The 22,282-nt window shown below is 40.1% G+C and overlaps 1 protein-coding gene across 1 annotated transcript in view; it reads right to left on the bottom strand.

The window, feature by feature from the left end:
- LOC124140228 (nucleoredoxin-like) overlaps positions 1 to 20,549 on the bottom strand; it is a 40,226-nt gene extending 19,677 nt beyond the window's left edge. The window contains exon 1 of the mRNA XM_048396428.1: positions 20,134 to 20,549. Within this exon, the coding sequence (XP_048252385.1) occupies positions 20,134 to 20,454 (321 nt within the window). The 5' untranslated portion in view covers positions 20,455 to 20,549. The remainder of the gene's footprint in view (positions 1 to 20,133) is intronic.
- Positions 20,550 to 22,282: the final 1,733 nt, after the last annotated feature.

Consider the following 22,282-nt stretch of genomic DNA (forward strand, 5'->3'; position numbering starts at 1 on the left):
CTGACCCACATGGAATCATCAATGTTTAAGTACACAGACCCACATGGATCCATCAATGTTTCAGTACACAGACCCACATGGATCCATCAGTTTCAGTACACAGACCCACATGGATCCATCAGTGTTTCAGTACACAGACCCACATGGATCCATCAATGTTTCAGTACACAGACCCACATGGATCCATCAGTTTCAGTACACAGATCCACATAGATCCATCAATGTTTTAGTACACAGGCCCACATGGATCCATCAGTTTCAGTACACAGACCCACATGGATCCATCAATGTTTCAGTACACAGATCCACATAGATCCGTCAATGTTTCAGTACACAGACCCACATAGATCCGTCAATGTTTCAGTACACAGACCCACATGGATCCATCAATGTTTCAGTACACAGACCCACATGGATCTATCAATGTTTCAGTACACAGACCCACATGGATCCATCAATGTTTCAGTACACAGATCCACATAGATCCATCAATGTTTTAGTACACAGATCCACATAGATCCGTCAATGTTTCAGTACACAGACCCACATGGATCCATCAATGTTTCAGTACACAGACCCACATGGATCCATCAATGTTTCAGTACACAGACCCACATGGATCCATCAATGCTCAGTACACAGATCCACATGGATCCATTAATGTTTTAGTACACAGACCCACATGGATCCATCAATGTTTCAGTACACAGATCCACATGGATCCATCAATTTCAGTACACAGATCCACATGGATCCAAACAGTGTTTCAGACCCACACAGGAACTTCATCAGTGTTTATAATCACATAATGCCGTTTACTTTCAAGAGACTATAAATATACCAGCACCAAGACCCGTGTTCATCAGAACCTTGATCAGTTCGCTGTCTGACAGCCTGATATCTGGGAAAAATCTCTGGGGTTACATGCTGCATGTATAGGACCAGATAAAAAATATTTTTCATTCAGTTTTTCAACAGTTGCAAACTTACAGCGAATATGTTCGTTTTGTTTCCGTTAAGTTTCTGCGTCAACTAAACGCAAGGCTAAATGCACACAGACACTTGATGCACGTGAACAGCCTCAATGCCACTGAAAAAACATGCCTCATTCCGGTCTCCTCCAACAACACATGATCAGGATTCTTCCTGCGTGGTGGAAGGCACGACTCTCATCTCATGAACACCTGGTGTCATCCACAGACATTCATGTAATTTATATTGCCATTACATTCCAAAGAATAACAAGCATTAAATACTATTAGCCCCCCCCCCTCACCCCTGTCAATGGTATGTATATCAAGTGCAAACTGCCTGGTACTTGTTCTAAACAGTCATAGACACTCAAATCTGATTACTCTGCTGTCTGACCGAGATCTTCAGCCATGTCAGTGGGATGGTGTTACTAGGAGAAGATCACTGGGAGCAGTGGCTATCATTGGATACACTGGGGTTTTCTATTTGTTTTCGACTTAATGAGACAGTATATAACTACAAAATATTAAAAAAACATAAAAGTCAGTTGCCCACCGGATTGCAAAGTGATGAGAGACAAATGGTTCATGAGTTATGCTCTGGAAATGAGTCCTTCATTGATTTGAATTTATTGGCATGGAAACCAGAAACGTTTTTTTACAAATTCCAAAATTCCTACATAGAATTTCAAGGCACCTGAATTCATGGCTAGACTTGCATCTGTGCAAATGTTTTATCAAGAACGACAGAACAAACCCTACCCTTACTTGTGCTCAAGTCCAATTTGTTGTCATAGAAACTGGAAATTGTAAAATTCATAAAATTCCAAAATAGAAAAAGGCACCAGTTGATGGCTGGATAGATATCTACGCAAGTTTGATAAGAAATATTCAGTGTCGTCTTTGTGTAATGCCCCGGAAACAAAAACTAATGGACAGATGGACATAATCCATTCCTTATGATATTCCCCTCCCACATCAAGGCAGGGATAATTAAAGGGGCACTTTGCTCAAATCTGAGAACCACCCAGCCAATAATCCAACGCTAGAGTGAGTGAGTGAGTGAGTTTGGTTTTACGCCGCTTTTAGCAATATTCCAGCAATATCACGGCGGGGGACACCAGAAATGGGCTTCACACATTGTACCCATGTCGGGATTCGAACCCGGGTCTTCGGCATGACGAGCGAACGCTTTAACCACTAGGCTACCCGACCGCCCCTTCAAATGTTAGAGCAATCACTTTCACATACTATAGGGCTGTATTATTAGTATCATCATCGGGTCACAAGCACAACAAGCATGTGGCAGTAAAAACTGGAAATTCAACTGACTACATAAGGCGGCCATTTTGAATTTTTCAAAACAAAAACATTACTTCATTGTAAAGAAGGATCTCATGTAAAGAAGGAGGTTACATAAAGAAGGAGGTTACGTAAAGAGGTATATTACATAAAAGAGGATGTTACGCAAAGAAAGAAGTTATGAACATCCTCTAAAGATTCATAACTTGGAGAAGAGGTTGGCCTGTATTCATCACAAAAGTGTCCTTTGCTGACTGCCATTTTGAATATTTGAAAATGAAAAGACTACTGAGTTCCAGTCAGCAATGTGGCATGTGTGTGTGTGTTTGTTGTTGAACACTGCATTCAGCAATATTTCAGTTATGATGACGGCTGCCTGTGAATAATCAAGTCCCGACCAGACTTTATAGTGATTGATATTGTGTGCAATGATCACGTCATCGAGGTATGATGGCACGCCATCAACCAAGTCAGTCAGAGCCTGACCTCCGTATCAATTAAGTCGCCCCTTATAATCAGCATAGGTTGCTGGGGACCAATTCTAACATGGAATCTCCACATGGGACAGACAAGTAGAATATGTTCCTAGGTGAGTGAGTGAGTTTGATCTTATGCCGTTTTTTGCAATATTCCAGAAATATCATGGCATGGGACACCAGAAATAGGCTTCACACAGCATGTCGGGAATCAAACCCGGATCTTCAGCGTGACAAGTGAATGCTTTAACCACTAGGCTACCTGACTGCCCATCATATGGGAATAGGATATTCATAGGTTACATTTGCAAAGCCAAATATTTTCTCTTTCATTTGAAGTGAAGTAAAATGAAGTGAAATGATGCATGCAAGATTATTACATTAATATAGTGATATGCATGCACAGTTTTTTGTGCGTGCGTGCATGCATGCATGTATGCGTGTGTGCATGCGCGTGCTTGTACTAGTCTTGACTAACGCATATTTTATAGTGCTAGCCACTGAGATACCATGCCGCAGTTTAACATGAATACCCCACTCAGACATAGTATACGGACTCCGAGGCAACCAGTCCTTGTATTAGCCCTTAATGTCGAGCGCCAGGCAGGATAACAACAAGTACCATCTTTTAACGTCTTTTGGTATGACGCAAACAGGGAACAAACCCCGGACCTTCCGCTCTCTGGGCGGATGCTCTTCCTCTAGACCATGCAGGCGGTCTCTTTCATTTGACATAAAGCTGGTTGGTTTAGTTGAAAAACATAAAAGCTTATTCTTATTTAATATACTTTTGTCATAGAAGGTCTGCCCAAGGGAAGTTACTTAATGAAAATTAGCGAAATGAAGCACCTCAAACAACTGGGCCACCCGTAACCCTCTTATTTGCCACCGGCACCAGCCTCCCCCCCCACCCCCTCCCCCCCAAACACACACATACATACACACACACACATGACCAGGCATATAAAAATAAACTAATACTAACTATATTTATTATATTTCTGCTCATGGATATTGGATATGGCTAATCTATCCAGAAAAATAAAAAAATAAAGTGTCACCTCCTGTGTTTTTATCATCATTTGTGTCCAGACAGAAAGTCGGAACTCTCCCCACACCGGCAGTGTAATCTGTGCGTGTAATACAGCACGCACATATCTCTCCGAGCTGAATTCAAGGCTGATGCAGAGACACTGAACCCCCTGCTATCTTTATATAAACACCCCCATCTCCACACCAGCAACTCAATTTACCTCCTATCTGGGCTGGAAGTGACAACCAACTGGACTATCTACTACCTGCCAAACTGTAGCACACGATACGATGGCGGGTCGGCAGATCAAACACTACACGCTCAACATTGAAACACTGAACACAGTAATCGGTGGTATTCATATTTGTGTCTCGGTCATAAACTCATTAGAATGGGTCCCAGAATTTCCTGAGAACATACATGCGTGTCCTGCATCCCCAATGCAGGGCTTGGATGCTGAAATACATCCCAAAATCCTTGACCTCTTGATGCAGAAAAGAATTGAAACTTTACATGAAATTTATAAGAATGATGATTACTGTTTAAATTGTGCCATGTCGTATCTATTTATTTATTTTTAGTATTTTTTTCTTGTTTAACGCTGCACTTGGCAATATTCTACGTATATAACTGCAATCTGTAAATAATCGAATCAGATCCAGCAGTCTAGTGATTGACATTATGAGCATCGATTTACGCAATTGGAATATGATGACATTCAGACCCAGGCAGAGATCCTGACCACCCAATCCCCATAAGTGGCCCCTTGTGACAAGCATGGGTTGCTGAAGACCAGTTCTAATCTGGATGTTCACGGTGAATGTATAATTCAACATGTAAATCTTTGAACATGGATAAAATTTGTTAGTACCATACCCGTGCTTGTGAGGTTTCATTAGACTTGCACAAGTCTCTAAGGCAATAATTTTTAATCTAAATCATAATTTTTAAGATTATGTAAATAATAAGAACAAGTTGTCCCAAAAGAGAGTGGAGAACTTACTGCCACATATCTAGACTTGCCTATTAGGAGGATAGAATTACTACACATCCATGGACTTTTCTTTCAGTACAGCCTTGGGGCAAGGCTAGGGATTCATCAAGAAGATGAGACCTGTATCACTTCTGGCTTTCCTCCAATGTCAAGCTAACACACCATGACATAACTGAAATACTCACTGATTTAACTACCTTCCTTCATTTGGATACAAGAGTGGTATATTGCTACAGTTTATGACATCATCTTCTGTCCAGGAACAGCTGATATTGTTTACAGAGACAAGTGAGATCATTAGTTCAAGCACAAGAATGTAGAACAGTCAATATTGTTTACAGGGACATGTGTGATTATTGGCTCACAAGCACAACAATGTAGAACAGTTAACATTGTTTACAGGGACATGTGTGATTATTGGCTCACAACACAACAATGTAGAACAGTTAACATTGTTTACAGGGACATGTGTGATTATTGGCTCACAACACAACAATGTAGAACAGTCAATATTGTTTACAGGGGCATGTGAGATTATTAGCTCAAGCACAACAATGTAGAACAGTTAACATTGTTTACAGGGGCCTGTGTGATTATTGGCTCACAACACAACAATGTAGAACAGTTAACATTGTTTACAGGGACATGTGTGATTATTGGCTCACAAGCACAACAATGTAGAACAGTTAACATTGTTAACAGGGACATGTGTGATTATTGGCTCACAAGCACAACAATGTAGAACAGTTAACATTGTTTACAGGGACATGTGTGATTATTGGCTCACAAGCACAACAATGTAGAACAGTCAATATTGTTTACAGGGGCATTTGACATTATTAGTTCAAGCGTAACAATGTAGAACAGTCAATATTGTTTACAGGGGCCTGTGAGATTATTAGCTCAAGCACAACAACGTAGAACAGTAAATATTGTTTACAGGGCATGTGAGATTATTAGCTCAAGCACAAAAATGTAGAACAGTCAATATTGTTTACAGGGGCATTTGACATTATTAGCTCAAGCACAACAATGTAGAACAGTCAATATTGTTTACAGGGGCATGTGAGATTATTAGCTCAAGCACAAAAATGTAGAACAGTTAATATTGTTTACAGGGGCCTGTGAGATCAATTGCCCAAGCACAACAACGTAGAACGGCTAATTTTCTTTACAGGAGCATGTAGTAGATTATCTTGAGTATAACAGCATAGAGCAGGTACTGATGTTTACAGGGGGGTGGAAGCATTATCCTGGTATTCAGCAAGTGCCTGCTAATTTCCCCAGTAATGCTGTACTCCGAGGCCGCATTGTCTGCCGCGTTGAAGCCCCCTCCAGGATAAGCTAACAATATCTGGGGAGAAGTGACTTGTGAAGTAGTGGCATCGGTGGGATTCCCTGCTCCCCTCGCCTTCCCACAGCTGCCTCGACCATCACTGGCCTTCCTTACAACAGACAACCACAACTTGAAGAGCTGTGATAACAGACGTGCAAGGGGGGAGGGTGGACAGGGAGGGGGAAGCAAGTGATTTACCAGAGCGTTCACATCAAGTCAAGTGTACCTCTATCTCCTGAAGGTGCACCGACTGTCTGATAGCTGTACATTAATAGATTCATACATTGATGTAGCGCATACATGGAAACAGTAAGCTACAAGGAGGTATTCTGGTACATAGGTTAATTTCCTAAATATATTAAAAATAAATGTTGGATCATAAATTGCAATTGTTTCAATAAATCCTTATTCAAATCATAAACAGCATTACACTTACCGGTATTTAATGTAACATTACAATAATTTGTTCTTGATGTATAGAGCTTTTTAAGTGCGGAATATTAATATTTTAATATATCAAATACCAAGAGGTTGGATACGATGCTATAGGCAACAGTAATGTGATAGTTTAACATCCTCCTTGTATAATGGTGTAAAACACAGTACAACACATAAAGTAGGCAGTAACACTGTACACATCCATCATGACTGCCCTATAGCTCAACCAAGTACCGTATTTACTCTAATAAGCACCCAGTCTCTAATAGGCACCGTTCTCCAGTCAACGTCAGGTATGAAGCAGCACACAACACAATAAGCCCTGGATCTCTAATAAACATTGGGTGTTTAAAGCGCCGGATATGTTAGATTTAAATTTCTTCTCCCTGAACTAAACATAAGCTCAGAAACAAGGGTTTAATTATTAAGTGCCAGTTCCCTGATTACATCCATTACCCACTGGGATTGGAAGTTTTTTCAAAGAAAAATACCAAGGCATATATTAGAGAAAATACAGTATATTGTAAATATAGCATCATAGCATGGTAATGCAGCTGGTACATGTATATCTTATAAGAGTGATACCCCATTCAACCTAATAAATGGCCATTAGAAACATATACATCCTCATCCCTGTTTATCCAATGGATCATATACTACTCAAAAGAAGTTAAAGAAACACATTTTTTTCATATGACTAAAGTTAATCTGTTGTGATACGACCGAAGATTAACTATAGTCTCATTGAAAATTTGGTTGTACACTTCAACTTCTTTCATAGTCGTATGAAAAAATCGGTATTCCTTAACTTCTTTTGAGTAGTACATCTCCATTATATTACTACATATACACCGGAGCCATCATAGCCTTGCTTCAGAAGTGACGTCACCATCTTTATCTTTCTTATCAGTAATGGGGCACAGAATTTCTTGTGATAATCAGTTTTTATTCAACAACCAATCAAAATTCCTTTTCTGAACACAAATTTGACAAGGATCTACATATAAATCTCGGCCTCGTAGGACCGAGATCTTGATATATATAATCTTATCAGAAGACTGTTTAATATGCACATTAGCTGGGAGGGATGGTTTCATGAGTTGTGCTGCACGACGTTCCCAGTTGTATTTGAGACCACACAACAAGACAAGTAGTAATTATTTCACTGATGGTTTCATGCCTTAAAAAATAGTATTATTTGATTGGACGTCTGTTTTCAACATCATGTTGCTTAGTGTTTGTTTGATTGTTTGTCGCACTCTGCATTATTCCAGCGATATGACGGCAGTCTGTATATTATAGAATCTGGACCAGACAATCCAGTGATTGACATCATGAGCATCAATCTACACAGTTGGGATACGATGACATGCATCAACCAAGTCAGCGAGCCAGATCACCCGATCCTGTTAGTCACCTCTTACGACAAGCATAGACATGTCTTATGACAAGCATGGTTGCTGAAGACCTATTCTCTACCTGGATCTTCACAGATCGTTTATAAAGTGACAAGCCAAACTGAAACTATGAAACTAAAAAAATTAGTAGATCTTAATTGTGCACCCCCCCTTTTAAAAAAAGCTGTATCCGCCCATGTTTATCATAACACAAAAGAAATAAGATATGATGGCTAACAGCGAGTTGATGTTGTGATACTTGCTTCAAGCTATCACTGAAACATAAAAACATATCAGGGATTTATCTAGGATTCCAAACTATGTGCCCCTGGCAGAGACGTTGGGTTGGTTGGTTGGTTGGTTGGTTGGTTGGTTGGTTGGTTGTTTAACGCCGCACTCAGCAATATTCCAGCTATATGACGGCGGTCTGTAAATAATGGAGTCGGGACCTGACAATCCAGTGATTAATATCATAAGCATCATTTGAGATCAGCGAGCCTGACCACCCGATCCCGTTAGTCGCCTTTTACGGCAAGCATGGATTGCTCAAGATGTGTTCTACCTCGGATCTTCACAGGTCAGAGATATTGGGAAAAAGGTACAGTAAACTATATTTATAACGACCTCTAAGGGACTGCTAATATTACTTCGTGATAACCGAAGTATGTTATGAATATATATACAGAATATATACAGCAAATGAACAGGACCAAAAAACAATTTGTTTTATCCGTCAGTTTGTTATAAGCGTGTTTGTTATAAACATAGTTTACTGTAAACTCAAAATTTTGAATTTTCTAAATAGTCTTCTTTTTCACAAATTCAGGGGTATTTTATGATTTCATTCAAAGCACAAATGTAAACATTACTACTTCTTGTTTATCGGGCCTGTTATTAGTGAGATGCAAGTCCCACTACAAAGAAATAACATTAGTTATTACCATAATAACATGACAGGGCAAATTATTACCGTATTCGGCGTAATAAGCGCCCAGGGCGCTCTCAAAATTAGAAATAGGGGGCTCTTATTAGAATAGTATTTTGTCGGAAAAAAACAGAGTTGAAAGATAAATTTCGTGGTTTATGCTGACAGCCTGAAATGTTTATATACGAGATATATATTTTTCCAGAATTTAATTGCCCATAATTAAGGGTGCATATAACACACAAGTTCGTATTATACGCGAATAAATAAGTATTGTGTTCATTGATCAAACAGAAAGGGTGCTAATTGGGATTGTTCACGAGCCAATATTTTAGCAAATATCGCCGTGGGCACTTATTAGAGCGGGGCGCTTATTACGTCGAATAGGGTAATTCCAATTTAGGAACTGTTACTGCATTAATTTTGCTTTAAACTTGAGGCTAAATATCGTCCCCTCAGCAGGTCTAGATAAATCCATGAATATGTTGTATGAATTTTTTAAATTTGTAAATAATGTTTGAAAGCTTCTGCTGAAGAATACCTTGGACATAACGAACACACGTTTGCATGATGTGTATATTATCTGTCGATGATTTATCATAGTGTAATCTATTTAGTATTAGCCGCACGATCTACTTCTTAAGCCTCTCCTTTGTTTGGAAGCTCTTCACAGTTCAAGGGCTGTTTTTGAGATGAATACAACACGTTTACAATTCTCATGTTTACCTTGGGAGTTGCAGTGATATTTACAGCCCAAAAATAAGAAAATGGTGACTTTTATGAGGAAATAAATTGTCTTCTTCAATTTGCTGCGTATTCTGGTTTAATGGGGGAGCATGGCATGTCATCGGCGTTAACTGTCAGTTCAGGGAAAGCTGTTGAGATCAGTCAGCCACAGTTGAACATTATCTGTGATAAGTGTTGTAATTTTGCACAAATACCTCAACAACTAATTAGTTATAAACCCAAGTCACGCATTTCCTACAGCTATGCCAACACAAGATGAAAATTGAAGTCTTTGAAACTGTGAACAAGGCAACTGGGTTGCAACAATGTAATGTAATCTTCAACACTTTAATAATGTAATTGTAACACTGTGTAACATCAATCCTCGCCATTCACTGGATACATTTTTCAGGCCTTACAATTTTTTTCAAGGTTTATGGATCTTAAAAAGCAAGACTTAGGGAAATGATAAAACTGGTACTCCAAGGTTGTTGTTTTTATGTTGCCGACAGTTAAAATCATTTTGATAATAAAATCGTAAAATATTTTGCATCAAACTGAATGACAGTCTGGGTTTAGTGCATTTGGTACTATACTCCTCAAAAGAAGTTACGGACTACATTAGTATGAAAGAATCGGGTGGTCCTTAACTTCTTTTGAGTAGTATAACTAAAAACAGAACCATAAAACTCTGGTCACAAGCCCCTCAAAAATCTGTGTTATTATTTTTTTCATGTCTTGCCAAATAAGTCTTGCCTGATGCAAATCAGAAGATGTAAATTGTTGCTAATTTAAAGTAGATGATGGCATCAACTGATATGTTTGTGTGTTGCTAAAAGCCCCACTCATCAATTATTCCAGCTATGTGATGACTGTCTGTATAATTATCATGTCTGGATCAGACAATCAAGTGATTGACATCATCAGCATCAATCCACACAATTGGTATACAATGACACATGATCAACCGAATCACCGATTCTGACTGCCCGATCCATTTATTTGCTTCTTACGACAAGCATAGATTGCCAGGGGCCTTCATTATCACCAGGAATCCCCCAACTGATACGTTTATAAACTGAACCTGTCAACCTAGCCTTGCTCCAAGGCTGTACTGATTGATAAGTCCATTGATGTATAGTAATGCTATCCTAATATTAGGCAAGTCTAGTAGTATAGGTAATAGGGGTTCTGCCGCAACTCCACTGGAGCTGGATTTATATACCTATACTGCTACTACAGGTGGCATTTTTTATGCCAAAATGATTATGCGATTCAATGATAGTCATGAGATTAAGTTAAATTGGCTCTAGCTCACCAATAAGCAGACAATACAAGGAAACAAGTCTTTTATAGAGATAACTTGTCTTATTATTTATTTAATGTAGGAATTACGATTTAAACTACCGTATTCGACTAATAAGCCCCCCGCTATAATAAGTGCCCACGGCGATAATTGCTAATATATTGGCTAGTGAACAATCCCAATCAGCACCCCTTCTGATTGATAAATGTACACAAGTCTTATTTATTCGTGTATAATACGCACTCGTGTGTTATATCACCCTTAATTATTGGCAATTAAATTCTTGAAAAATATATCTGTCGTATGTAAACACTTCAGGCTGTTAGCATAAACCACGAAATTTACGATCTTTCAAATCAAAATAATATTCTATTAAGCGCCCCCTATTTCTAATTTTGAGAGCGCCCTGGGCGCTTATTACGTTGAATACAGTAATAATAATTGCCTTAGAGACTGCAAGTCTACAGTTGACTCAGCTGACATACAGTCAAGTCTCGTTAATCCGACATCGTTGGTTGCACATGATTGTGTCGGATTAACGAGTATGTCGGATTAACGAAATTAAGTGATTTGTGATCGAAAATCGGACATCTTCACGATAGATAATAACCGTGTGTTTCCTCGTGTAAATGCAAGTGCTACTGTCTTAACAACTTGCTTCATCTACTTAAAATAGTCTGTCAGTGTTTTCTGTTTCTCACATTTTGAAGGCACATTTCTCAAAGTCCCCTGTTCGCTTGACGTCTAGGGCTGGTGGTTCTTCAGCATTAATAACGCTTGAAATTCTTTATGATCCCGGCATCTAGTGTTAATTGTTAAAGTTAATCTCTGCAGCCGGTGCGTGTCAAAACACGGGGTTGTGTACTCGCGGGCAGATGACCACGGAGTACGCTGACCACTGTGTCGGATTAACGAGACTGATTAATGAGTGATTTCGGTAATTCGTTGCAAATTAGGTGTGTCGGAGTCGGAGTGCGAGAATGTCGGATTAACGGGACTAAATAGCGCTGAATCAATCGGTTCCCATCATTTGTGTCGGATAAAGCCGAGTGTCGGATTAACGAGTGTCGGATTAACGAGACTTGACTGTACTTGTTAAGGAACTGATTATATAACCCACAGGATCATCGACTCAGTTTCAACTACTGAATGCTTTATCATCTTTAACCAATCCCATCTCTGCCTTTTCACGAACACCTTCCCAAGGCAAGTGAGTTAACTGACTATAAAAGTCCAGTGTCCACCCTTGCCGAACTAGGCTGGTATTATGGAGTTACATTTTGTCTGGACTAACGAGTCTATGCATAGTCCAATCAAAATCGCCCACCAAAATCGAAATCCGGTTCGTAAAGTGTCATGCAGATTTCGGTCGACTGCAGGATTTGCAAAGCATGTGCTACGCTAACTCGTTGTCAACAGATATTTTCTAAATCTTTTCATTTTATAATCAAGGTGCTCACGTGATTTGATGCACTTCGCGATGTAAGACTCGTTTTATCACAATATAGATCTTGATTATCGATCATATCGTCTTGACTGGGCGCCACCGTTTTGTTTGAAGCAAATGCAAGTGATACGAGAGGTTGAATCTGATTGGTCAATAGGAGAGGCATAGAAACGACATAACTCGTAATAGCCACTGGTGGCGCTACGATCGAGCCCAGGAATTCCAGCCTAGTTCGGCAAGGGTGGAAACTGGACTTTTAAAGTCAGTTAACTCCCTTGCCTCGGGAAGATGTTTCACGAATGACCCAACTCAACATAAAGGACACTTTTGACTTTGATATTCTTGGAATACATCCCACCATAAACATATATCATTTATCAGGAATTTCAGTCATTTGCCCTTCAGCCAATCAGGGATAATTGCCTAAAATAAAATCTATCTCTTTCCAAATGACGATGCAAAAACTACTGATAGCACTGAATTAGTTTTTTGACAATCACATAAAAACATTCATTGCCAAGAATTAATGATGCCAAAGATACCCTGAAGATATTAACCAATACATATGGAATGCATCTTACTCATAAAGTTTCAACTCTATGCTCATTTTGGTTTAAGGGGGGAAAAAATGCTGTTGTTTTTTAGAAATTAAGGATAGCAGCCCGACTGCCATATCGAAATGATGATTTTGATGTCTTGAACAAATTTAAATACCACCGTTCAGACATACATCAGGCATTTTGGGGAAAGAAGTTGGAATGGGAGGTGTTGATGGATGCCCGACAACATGTGATGGTGTCGCTAAGGTGAGCTAAAAACATTGCATAAAACTGCTTAGATCGGGATGTGTTCCCGTAGGAATCATGAACACCTACTCTTAAGGTCATGCAATCAGGTGAGCTTTGACATTAAATATAAAATATAACTTTAAGTTACTTTGGGTTCAAGGATTATTTCCACACACTGTAATGCCAGACTTTTGATGGGGTTTACGGGAGGGCCAAATGTGTGATTTGTCACGCTCTGCAAAGTTTTCCAAGGTTTTGTATCGCCTTGTGCCAGCACATGGTGCCACGTTTGCCTCTTATTACTTTGCCGTGGTACACCATGTACATGTCATAGACTCCATGTGAACTTTATGCGAAGTTTCTCATGTATTATCATATTTCAGTAGACCCATGAAGATCCCGAGTAGAATAGGTCTTCAGCAACCCATGCTTGCCATATACAACGACCATGCTCGTGGTAAGAGGCAACTAACAGGATCGGATAGTCATGCTCGCTCACTTGGTTGATGCATGTCATCGCATCCCAATTGTGTGGATCGATGTTCATTATGTCAATCAATGGATTGTCTGGTCCAGACTCAATTATTTACAGACCGTCGTCATAGCTGGAATATTGCTGAGTGTGGCATTAAACAATAAACAAGCAAACAAAATATTTCACGCTGCAAAGTTTGCAAAAAGTGTTGTATTTTATTATGTAGTTTGGTTCAATAAATATTATTGCGCCCAATCATGAGTTGTTAGCAACCATAACAGAGTTTTAATTTTTTTTTAAGTATTTTACGTACATCTGGTCAGGGGAATAAAAAAACAAAATCTTTCCGAAATATTTTTCACATTTCAATCTTTCTGAGTCGGCAAATTTGTAAACCAACTTTTATTATAAATCTGGTCTAAGAATGTTGACTAAAGTAACGAGTGTGAAGTCATTCTATATAAGTCTTCAAGCATATTTCTGATTGACATTTAATGGTGTCAAAGATTCCCAGATGCTGTGCAACATATTACTATTAATACTTTTAGAAAATTAACTTCTAAGCAGCTATTTACTCATCAATATAAAAACGTCAACACGTTGCTCATGTGACATCAAACTTTAACCAAATCACATCATCTTTGTTCAAAGTTTCATCACAATCACATCATCTCTGGTGATCTTGACACTTGATCCGAACAAATGCCGCTTTTATAGTGCTAGCCTACTGAGATACCATACCGCAGTCTAGCATGAATACCCAACTCATATCCGGGGTAGAATAGGTCTTCAGCAACCCATGCTTTCCGTAAAAGGCGACTATGCTTGTCGTAAGAGGCGACTAACGGGATCGGTGGTCAGACTCGCTGACTTGGTTGATGCATGTCATCGTATCCCAATTGCATAAATCAATGCTCATGATTTCAATCACTGGATTGTCTGGACTAAATTATTTACAGACCACCGTCATATAGCTGGAATATTGTTGAGTGTGGCATTAAACAACAACTACAATTTATGTAAACTTTGCCAACAAGATGAAAATATGGAACCAGTCCTTGTTTTATCTCCTTAATTTGCCAGGGAAAGAACAAGTACCATCATGTAATGGTATGACACGGTCAGGGATAGACCCACCAACATACCGCTCTCTGGACAAATGCTCTATCCATGACAACACATAGGTTGTCGGCAGGAGGAGTAAAAAGAGACAAACGAAGAATCACATTTGAGTCAAAAATGGGAAATGAACAAACAATAAATGGTTCCTGGCACAGGTAAGGGATGCAACTCCGCACTGCATGTTGCTACACCTTAGCCCACAGTGCCACCCGCACATAACTTTATGAGAATAAACTACGTAAATTATTTGTAAGGGATTCACAATCAATTGTACAGTGACGGCAGAATATGGCGTATTAGTGGTTATGGTATGCCCTTGTCCATACATGAACACAGTACAGCAAGCAGATACCAATCTCTTGCTTAATCTCTTTCCTCCAGAAATGACAATTACAGAGCGAAAAAAACAAGGTTTTTGAAAACAGGATGGCGGTATCCAAGAAACCACTTTTTGTGTTCAATCTGAAATCCTAATCCTTCGTTCACTTTTGATGAAAAATGAACAATTATGTTCCTTTAAGTAAACAGATTGAAAGAAGAAGACTGATTGTGGTTTTGTGGGGTTGGCCATATTGTTTTCAAAAACCTGACTGCTGTTTGTTTTAAGTGATTGAAGAGATTAGTATATTGATTTAATAAATATTTTATTATTTGTAGCCAATCTGAGATGTAGAAGTGTTGTAAATCCTTAGGCACATACTGGCACACTTTTCTAGTGGTGAGTACCCTAGCCCCCAGTAGTGCTGCGGGATTGTAGCTCACCTGGATATGTAGTCTACAGACTAGTGAGTGAATGAGTATGGTTTCATGCCGCTTTCAGCAATATTCTAGCAATATCATGGCAGGGGACACCAGAAATGGGCTTCACACATTGTACCCATGTCAGGAATCGAAACCCAGGTCTTCGGCGTGACGAGCGAAAGTTTCAACCACTAGGCTACCCGATCGTCCCAGTCTACAGGCTAAAGGACAGACACTTAACAAAACATACATGCCAAAGCTCAGTTCCCTCATGCTGTGAATTCCAGGGTAGAAGATATTAGAGGGCCAAAAATGCATTGTGAGAATTTAAAACAAGATCAAAATTTACAATTTTGTCAAAAACAGTAAATGAGTTGATTCCCACAATCAACTAAACAAATGTTACATTTTGCAGACAAAATGGCCATAAAAAGATTTTCAATATGGCTGCTGTGGCGGCCATAGTTAAATTTGATTCCAAAAGCTTAAGCAAATTCAGGTGTAATCATTGGTTGGAACAAACATGAAGTTTCAGCCTCAATGGTTTAGCAGTTTCTGAAGACAAGACACGACCGACTTCAAGGACAGACCCCAGACAAACAGGCCATGACATAAGCTGACTTGAATTTTGGTCAGGTGAGCTAAGAGTATATATAAATTGATGAACAGATACGGGGATGCCACAACTAGGCAGGATTGGCATTAAGTGCTTATTCCACTTCCACTATAAACAACTATACACAAGAGCAATGTGCCCGGTCAGCTAATGATGGAAGTGCTCTGGAGTTGCTGCCCCAACCCTTGACCTGACCCTCCTTGTCTGGACGAACACTCATTACGATGCTACGAAACTATGGCATAACATCAACACATCGGTAAAGTAAAATACAACAACTTATGTAGCCACAAAGGTCATACTGCTCTGATATGCCTTGGTCCCATTCCACGAAGTGATCTTAGCGCTAAGGTGATTGTAACTCCCATACTTTAACATAGGTTACGACAGTTGTAGCATACTGCTCTGATATGCCTTGGTCCCATTCCACGAAGTGATCTTAGCGCTAAGGTGATTGTAACTCCCATACTTTAACATAGGTTACAACAGTTGTAGCATACTGCTCTGATATGCCTTGGTCCCATTCCACGAAGTGATCTTAGCGCTAAGGTGATTGTAACTCCCATACTTTAACATAGGTTACGACAGTTGTAGCATACTGCTCTGATATGCCTTGGTCCCATTCCACGAAGTGATCTTAGCGCTAAGGTGATTGTAACTCCCATACTTTAACATAGGTTACGACAGTTGTAGCATACTGCTCTGATATGCCTTGGTCCCATTCCACGAAGTGATCTTAGCGCTAAGGTGATTGTAACTCCCATACTTTAACATAGGTTACGACAGTTGTAGCATACTGCTCTGATATGCCTGGGTTCCATTCCACGAAGTGATCTTAGCGCTAAGGTGATTGTAATTCCCATACTTCAACATAGGTTACGACAGTTGTAGCGCTACGATTGCTTTATGGAATGGGATCCTGGATATCCATGTTTGCAGAAATGGGACATCACAGTTAGTTTATACTTATATAAGCTTCAAATGAGGAAATGTTATATGTAGATGTTGCAGTACTGACATAGAAGTAGTTGTCATGTAAGTATTGTGAACAGTGCCCTATAACATCATAGTAGTTGTCATGAAGGTAGTTTGAACATGCATCTAAATCACCTGCATTGGTCATTGTGGTCATTGGACAATTCATTTAATTCACAAGCACTTGTCACGGGAGTAGTCTGAACAATGCACTTGAATCACAAGTAGTTGTCATGGATGTAGTCTGAACAATGTTCTTAACTCACAAGTAGTTGTCATGGAAATAGTATGAACAATGCCCTTAACTCACAAGTAGTTGTCATGGAAATAGTATGAACAATGCCCTTAACTCACAAGTACTTGTCACGGACGTAGTCTGAACAACGCACTTGAATCACAAGTAGTTGTCACGTAAGTAGTCTGAACAATGCCCTTAACTCACAAGTAGTTGTCATGGAAATAGTCTGAACAATGCCCTTAACTCACAAGTAGTTGTTACGGACGTAGTCTGAACAACGCACTTGAATCACAAGTAGTTGTCACGTAAGTAGTCTGAACAATGCCCTTAACTCACAAGTACTTGTCACGGACGTAGTCTGAACAACGCACTTGAATCACAAGTAGTTGTCACGTAAGTAGTCTGAACAATGCCCTTAACTCACAAGTAGTTGTCATGGAAATAGTATGAACAATGCCCTTAACTCACAAGTACTTGTCACGGACGTAGTCTGAACAACGCACTTGAATCACAAGTAGTTGTCACGTAAGTAGTCTGAACAATGCCCTTAACTCACAAGTAGTTGTCACGGACGTAGTCTGAACAACGCACTTGAATCACAAGTAGTTGTCACGTAAGTAGTCTGAACAATGCCCTTAACTCACAAGTAGTTGTCATGGAAATAGTATGAACAATGCCCTTGACTCACAAGTACTTGTCACGGACGTAGTCTGAACAACGCACTTGAATCACAAGTAGTTGTCACGTAAGTAGTCTGAACAATGCCCTTAACTCACAAGTAGTTGTCATGGAAATAGTCTGAACAATGCCCTTAACTCAAGACACTGCTTATAACAGTTTAGAAATGGAAAAAGTTGGAAGAATGATTTTGAATGATAAAAATAGAATCTCACCCTGATGTCTTTTGATTTCAAATAAAAAAACATGCATGGACATATGATTTAAAGATTTATATCGACTTGTGTTGATTTGGGTGAGAGTTTTCTATTTCTCAATCAACCTAATTCATCCATTATTCCTCCTAGTTAAGTATTTTATGAAAAATACTTTGTTAATTTAACCATCTCACCTTCCTTTTGCACCCTATTATTCTCCATAAACCTGACTCACACATTTCTTTTATGATTTATATATCCTCTGTACTAGGATATGTAAAGATTACAGTTTGTAAATTATTATTTTTAAAAACTTTTGTAGTAACATCTTTTCAGTTTGCTAATCCATAAAATTAAATAATGCACATGCAAATTTTAATTTAAATAAATTTAATACTTCTTTCAACTGGTGGCAAAGTGATAAATACAGCTTTTCAAAATGTCAGATGTACATGTAACCCTATTTCAGGGGCGGGTTGAGTGTGTGAGTGTGTGTGTGTGTGTGTGTGTGTGTGGGGGGGGGGGGGGGGTAGTAAGTAGTGGGGGTGAGGGAGGGTGATGTATTACCTGACAAAATGAGCATGCACGCCACTCAGGATCTGCCAGTGTCTCTGACCCATCATAAAGAGGAGTGAATTTTCTCCTAAGCACCATGTCCCACCTGTGCTCTCATATAATGAATTGATTTTTCAAGTGGAGTGTTAAATCTATCGATTTTGGTTTTTACATAAGAATATCAAATCCCAGCCATAATCTTCTACTTGTGACTAAACTAAATATTAAGCCTGTAAAATGTTGCAGCTTCACCGACAACGTTCTTAAAATGGTGTTGCCTGCGTCGTAGAGGCAGTGCTGTTAGTCGGCAGACAACCGTCAACGTGCGCCGAGTCGAATGACACAATACACTACACGCACGAAGAACAAAGAAACATTGGGGCAGGTGAAAAACGTGTTGAGAATCTGAGCGTATCTCCGCTAAGAACTCCCGACACCTCTCTTTGATAGCACTGCATGCTGGAAATGCCAATCCTGACTCTGATATCTATCAGTGCACCGTGTCAGGAGCATACATAGGCGATAATCTGTCAGTTGGTATATACACAGTGAAAGTGTACCATCCCACCATGGCTCGAGTCGCGATACCGTCACGCACCCTCCAATCTCTCGCACACACGCGTGACAACGCTGAAGCTAGCTTCACACACACACGTGCTTTACTGCCTCACATTTCGATATTGCGATAACTTATGAAGAAAATGTTTACATACGATCAGATGTAAAGGTGGATTTTAAACAACACTGCTCGAATTGTTGACATTCCATTCCCACACAAACAATGGCACGACTTTAGTAATTGGACCAGATCGCAACTCCCACCCGCTGTTTCCCACGATGAGGAGAGTTGTACACTCCACATCGTCTCAGGTCTATCATGGTGAATAAGATATTGAGACAGCTAGTGTATTGTATTTATTCTTTTAGAAACGTGAGCCCGTTACCGAAATTTATTTCGCGTACGATAAATAAACCAGTGAGTGCTTACTAGGGCGAGATGACCTAACCGAAAAGGAGAATTCTTCTTCCAACTTTAACTTTACCTCCTGTTCTTCGAATCAGTGTGCAAGTACTATTTAACAACGGAAATAACAGTTAAACTTCCCCATGTTGGTCTTACACACGAGAATGGAAAGCAACAGGCCTTAGGACGCCGATGTGAACTAAATTATGCGGCCTATCTACTACGCGAATCTGGCATGTAACTCATAAAACATAACGGTAAAAATACCAAACCGTTTGTGAGCGTTTTGGCTCATCTACAATTTGACTGGCAGCTGTCAGACCGCACGAGACACGCGGATGTTGACAGTCTGACTAGGAATGTGACTTAGCACTTGATGAATGGCACTGCCGGGTGTCGGGGAACGGAGGGGGAGAGGGTGGGGGTAACCTACCTTCCTGTCCCGGTCCTGGTACGGTAGAGCCAGCCACGGCATCGTGGAGAAATATTCCGTGAAACACGCTAAATCTTTGTCCCAACTTACAAACACAATTTCTAGGGTACATCCTTTCTCTGAGCTTTTGAAGTTTTTATAAAATTCCGCAAGCTTTGGCGTGAATCCTTTGCAAGGCGGGCACCATTGTGCTGAGAAATAAAACCCGATCACTTTGTCTTTCCCACATAGCGTCCTGACCCCCACGGCTTCGCCCGACCCCCTGATGACTCGCTCTCCAAGAAGTGCCTCAAGTCGAGTCGCCATCGTAACCTCCGTCATCCAAAGCCCGGCCGGCCGGTTCCCTGTCTCACTCAAGTCAATAACTGGCAAGTCTGTCTACAGGAGAGGGAGAGAGAGAGATCGAGAGAGAGAGAGGTGACCCGATGCTAAAAATACTGACGGGATTTGCATACGGGATAGACTGTACGGTGAGCCGGCAGGGACATCACAGCTAGGAAATGAGAACGTTGGCGCTGTTTTTTCTACCTGGTCTGCGGCGCGGTGGGGTGAACTGGATGGGAGGCTGTGTTTTTTTTATTGTTGTGCAAAGCCTTAATTTAAAATATTCCAGCTTTATGACAGCGGTCTGTAAATAACTGACTCTGGACCATACAATCTGGTGATTGATATTGACGCAACGTCCCATATGCTGTCGGGGTACGATGACACGCAATTTACGAAATCACCGTGCCTGGCCACCCGATCCACTTTGTCGCCTCATACGACCAGCATAGGATGCTTGGGACCTATGTTTACCCGGAATGCTACGGAATTAAATTAAATAGTGAACGAAGACGAGTTAACACCAGACAGTTTTCAAGTCGGTAGCGGATTCTGGTGCTCCATAGTTTTGTTTGTATTGGTACTTTTCATTCATTATATTTATACTGCACGCTAAGACCAAACCAATTCTGGATTTTTGCTTCTGGTGTAATATAGGGGTCGATCATTTGATATGAGATCGATGCCATGCATCAACCAAGTCAGCGAGCCTGACCACCTGATCCCGTTAGTCGCAGCTTGTCGTAAGAGGTGACTAACGGGATCAAGTGGTCAGGCTCGCTGACTTGGTTGATGCATGTCATCGATCTCAATTGCGTGGATCGGTGCTCATGATATCAATCACTGGATTGTCTGGTCCATATTCAATTATTCACAGACATATAGCTGGAATATTATTGCTGAGTGCGGCGTTAAACAACAAACACATTTGATATTCATGGGAGGGGGAAGCATTATTCTTTTTTTTTCTTGTTCCCCCCGAAAATGGTGACAAATACTAATTAACAATCTCCGTTGGCTAGTGGGAGAGCGGTTTAAAGATGGTAAGTGTTGTTACCCTGCCTGTGCATGCATGTCGCTATATAAGTGAAAATAATCTTGGACGTGACGTTGAACCCCATTTCACCTCACAGTGACATATAATGGATAGCGTCATCGATGCCATAAACCAATCAGATAAATATGCAAATGAGATCACCTAGGAGGAACTACTTTTAGCTCCGTACATCGACGCAGTGTCTGCTTACTCAATAAGTTGAAGTGAAATGGGGTTTAACGTCGCGTCCAAGATTATTGCACTTATATAGCGACGTGCATGCACGTGTGTGTGTTTGTTGCTGCTTGTACTAGTCCGGACTGATGCCGATTTATAGTGCTAGCACACTGAGATACCATGCCACAGTTTAACATGAATACCCCACTCAGACACAGTATACTGACTCCGAGCCGACCAGTCCTTGTTTTAGCCCCTTAATACCGAGCGCCAGACAGGGTAACAACAAGTACCGCTCTCCGGGCGGACGCTCTACCACAAGCTCACGGAGGCGGCCTTACTCAATAAACTATTAACTAAAATTCCCAGTGTGTTTAAATAGGGGCGGTTCACTCAAATAATATATTCATACTGCGGTTATTAAAGTTGTTTCATTGAGTAAAATTAAGACTTTAACATCATTTGTTCCAAGAAGGACATTATATATGATAGAGAGATTATTTCCCCCATGTGTTTCCGTATCGTAAATATCACATAAGGAATAAGAGTTGTATTGCGCAAGCTAGTGTTTATTCCTCATATATGATATTTACGGTATGGAAACCCACTCGG

The sequence above is a fragment of the Haliotis rufescens genome, unplaced genomic scaffold (assembly GCF_023055435.1).
Source record: "Haliotis rufescens isolate VD_foot unplaced genomic scaffold, xgHalRufe1.0.p SCAF_15, whole genome shotgun sequence".
NCBI classification, from domain to species: domain Eukaryota; kingdom Metazoa; phylum Mollusca; class Gastropoda; order Lepetellida; family Haliotidae; genus Haliotis; species Haliotis rufescens.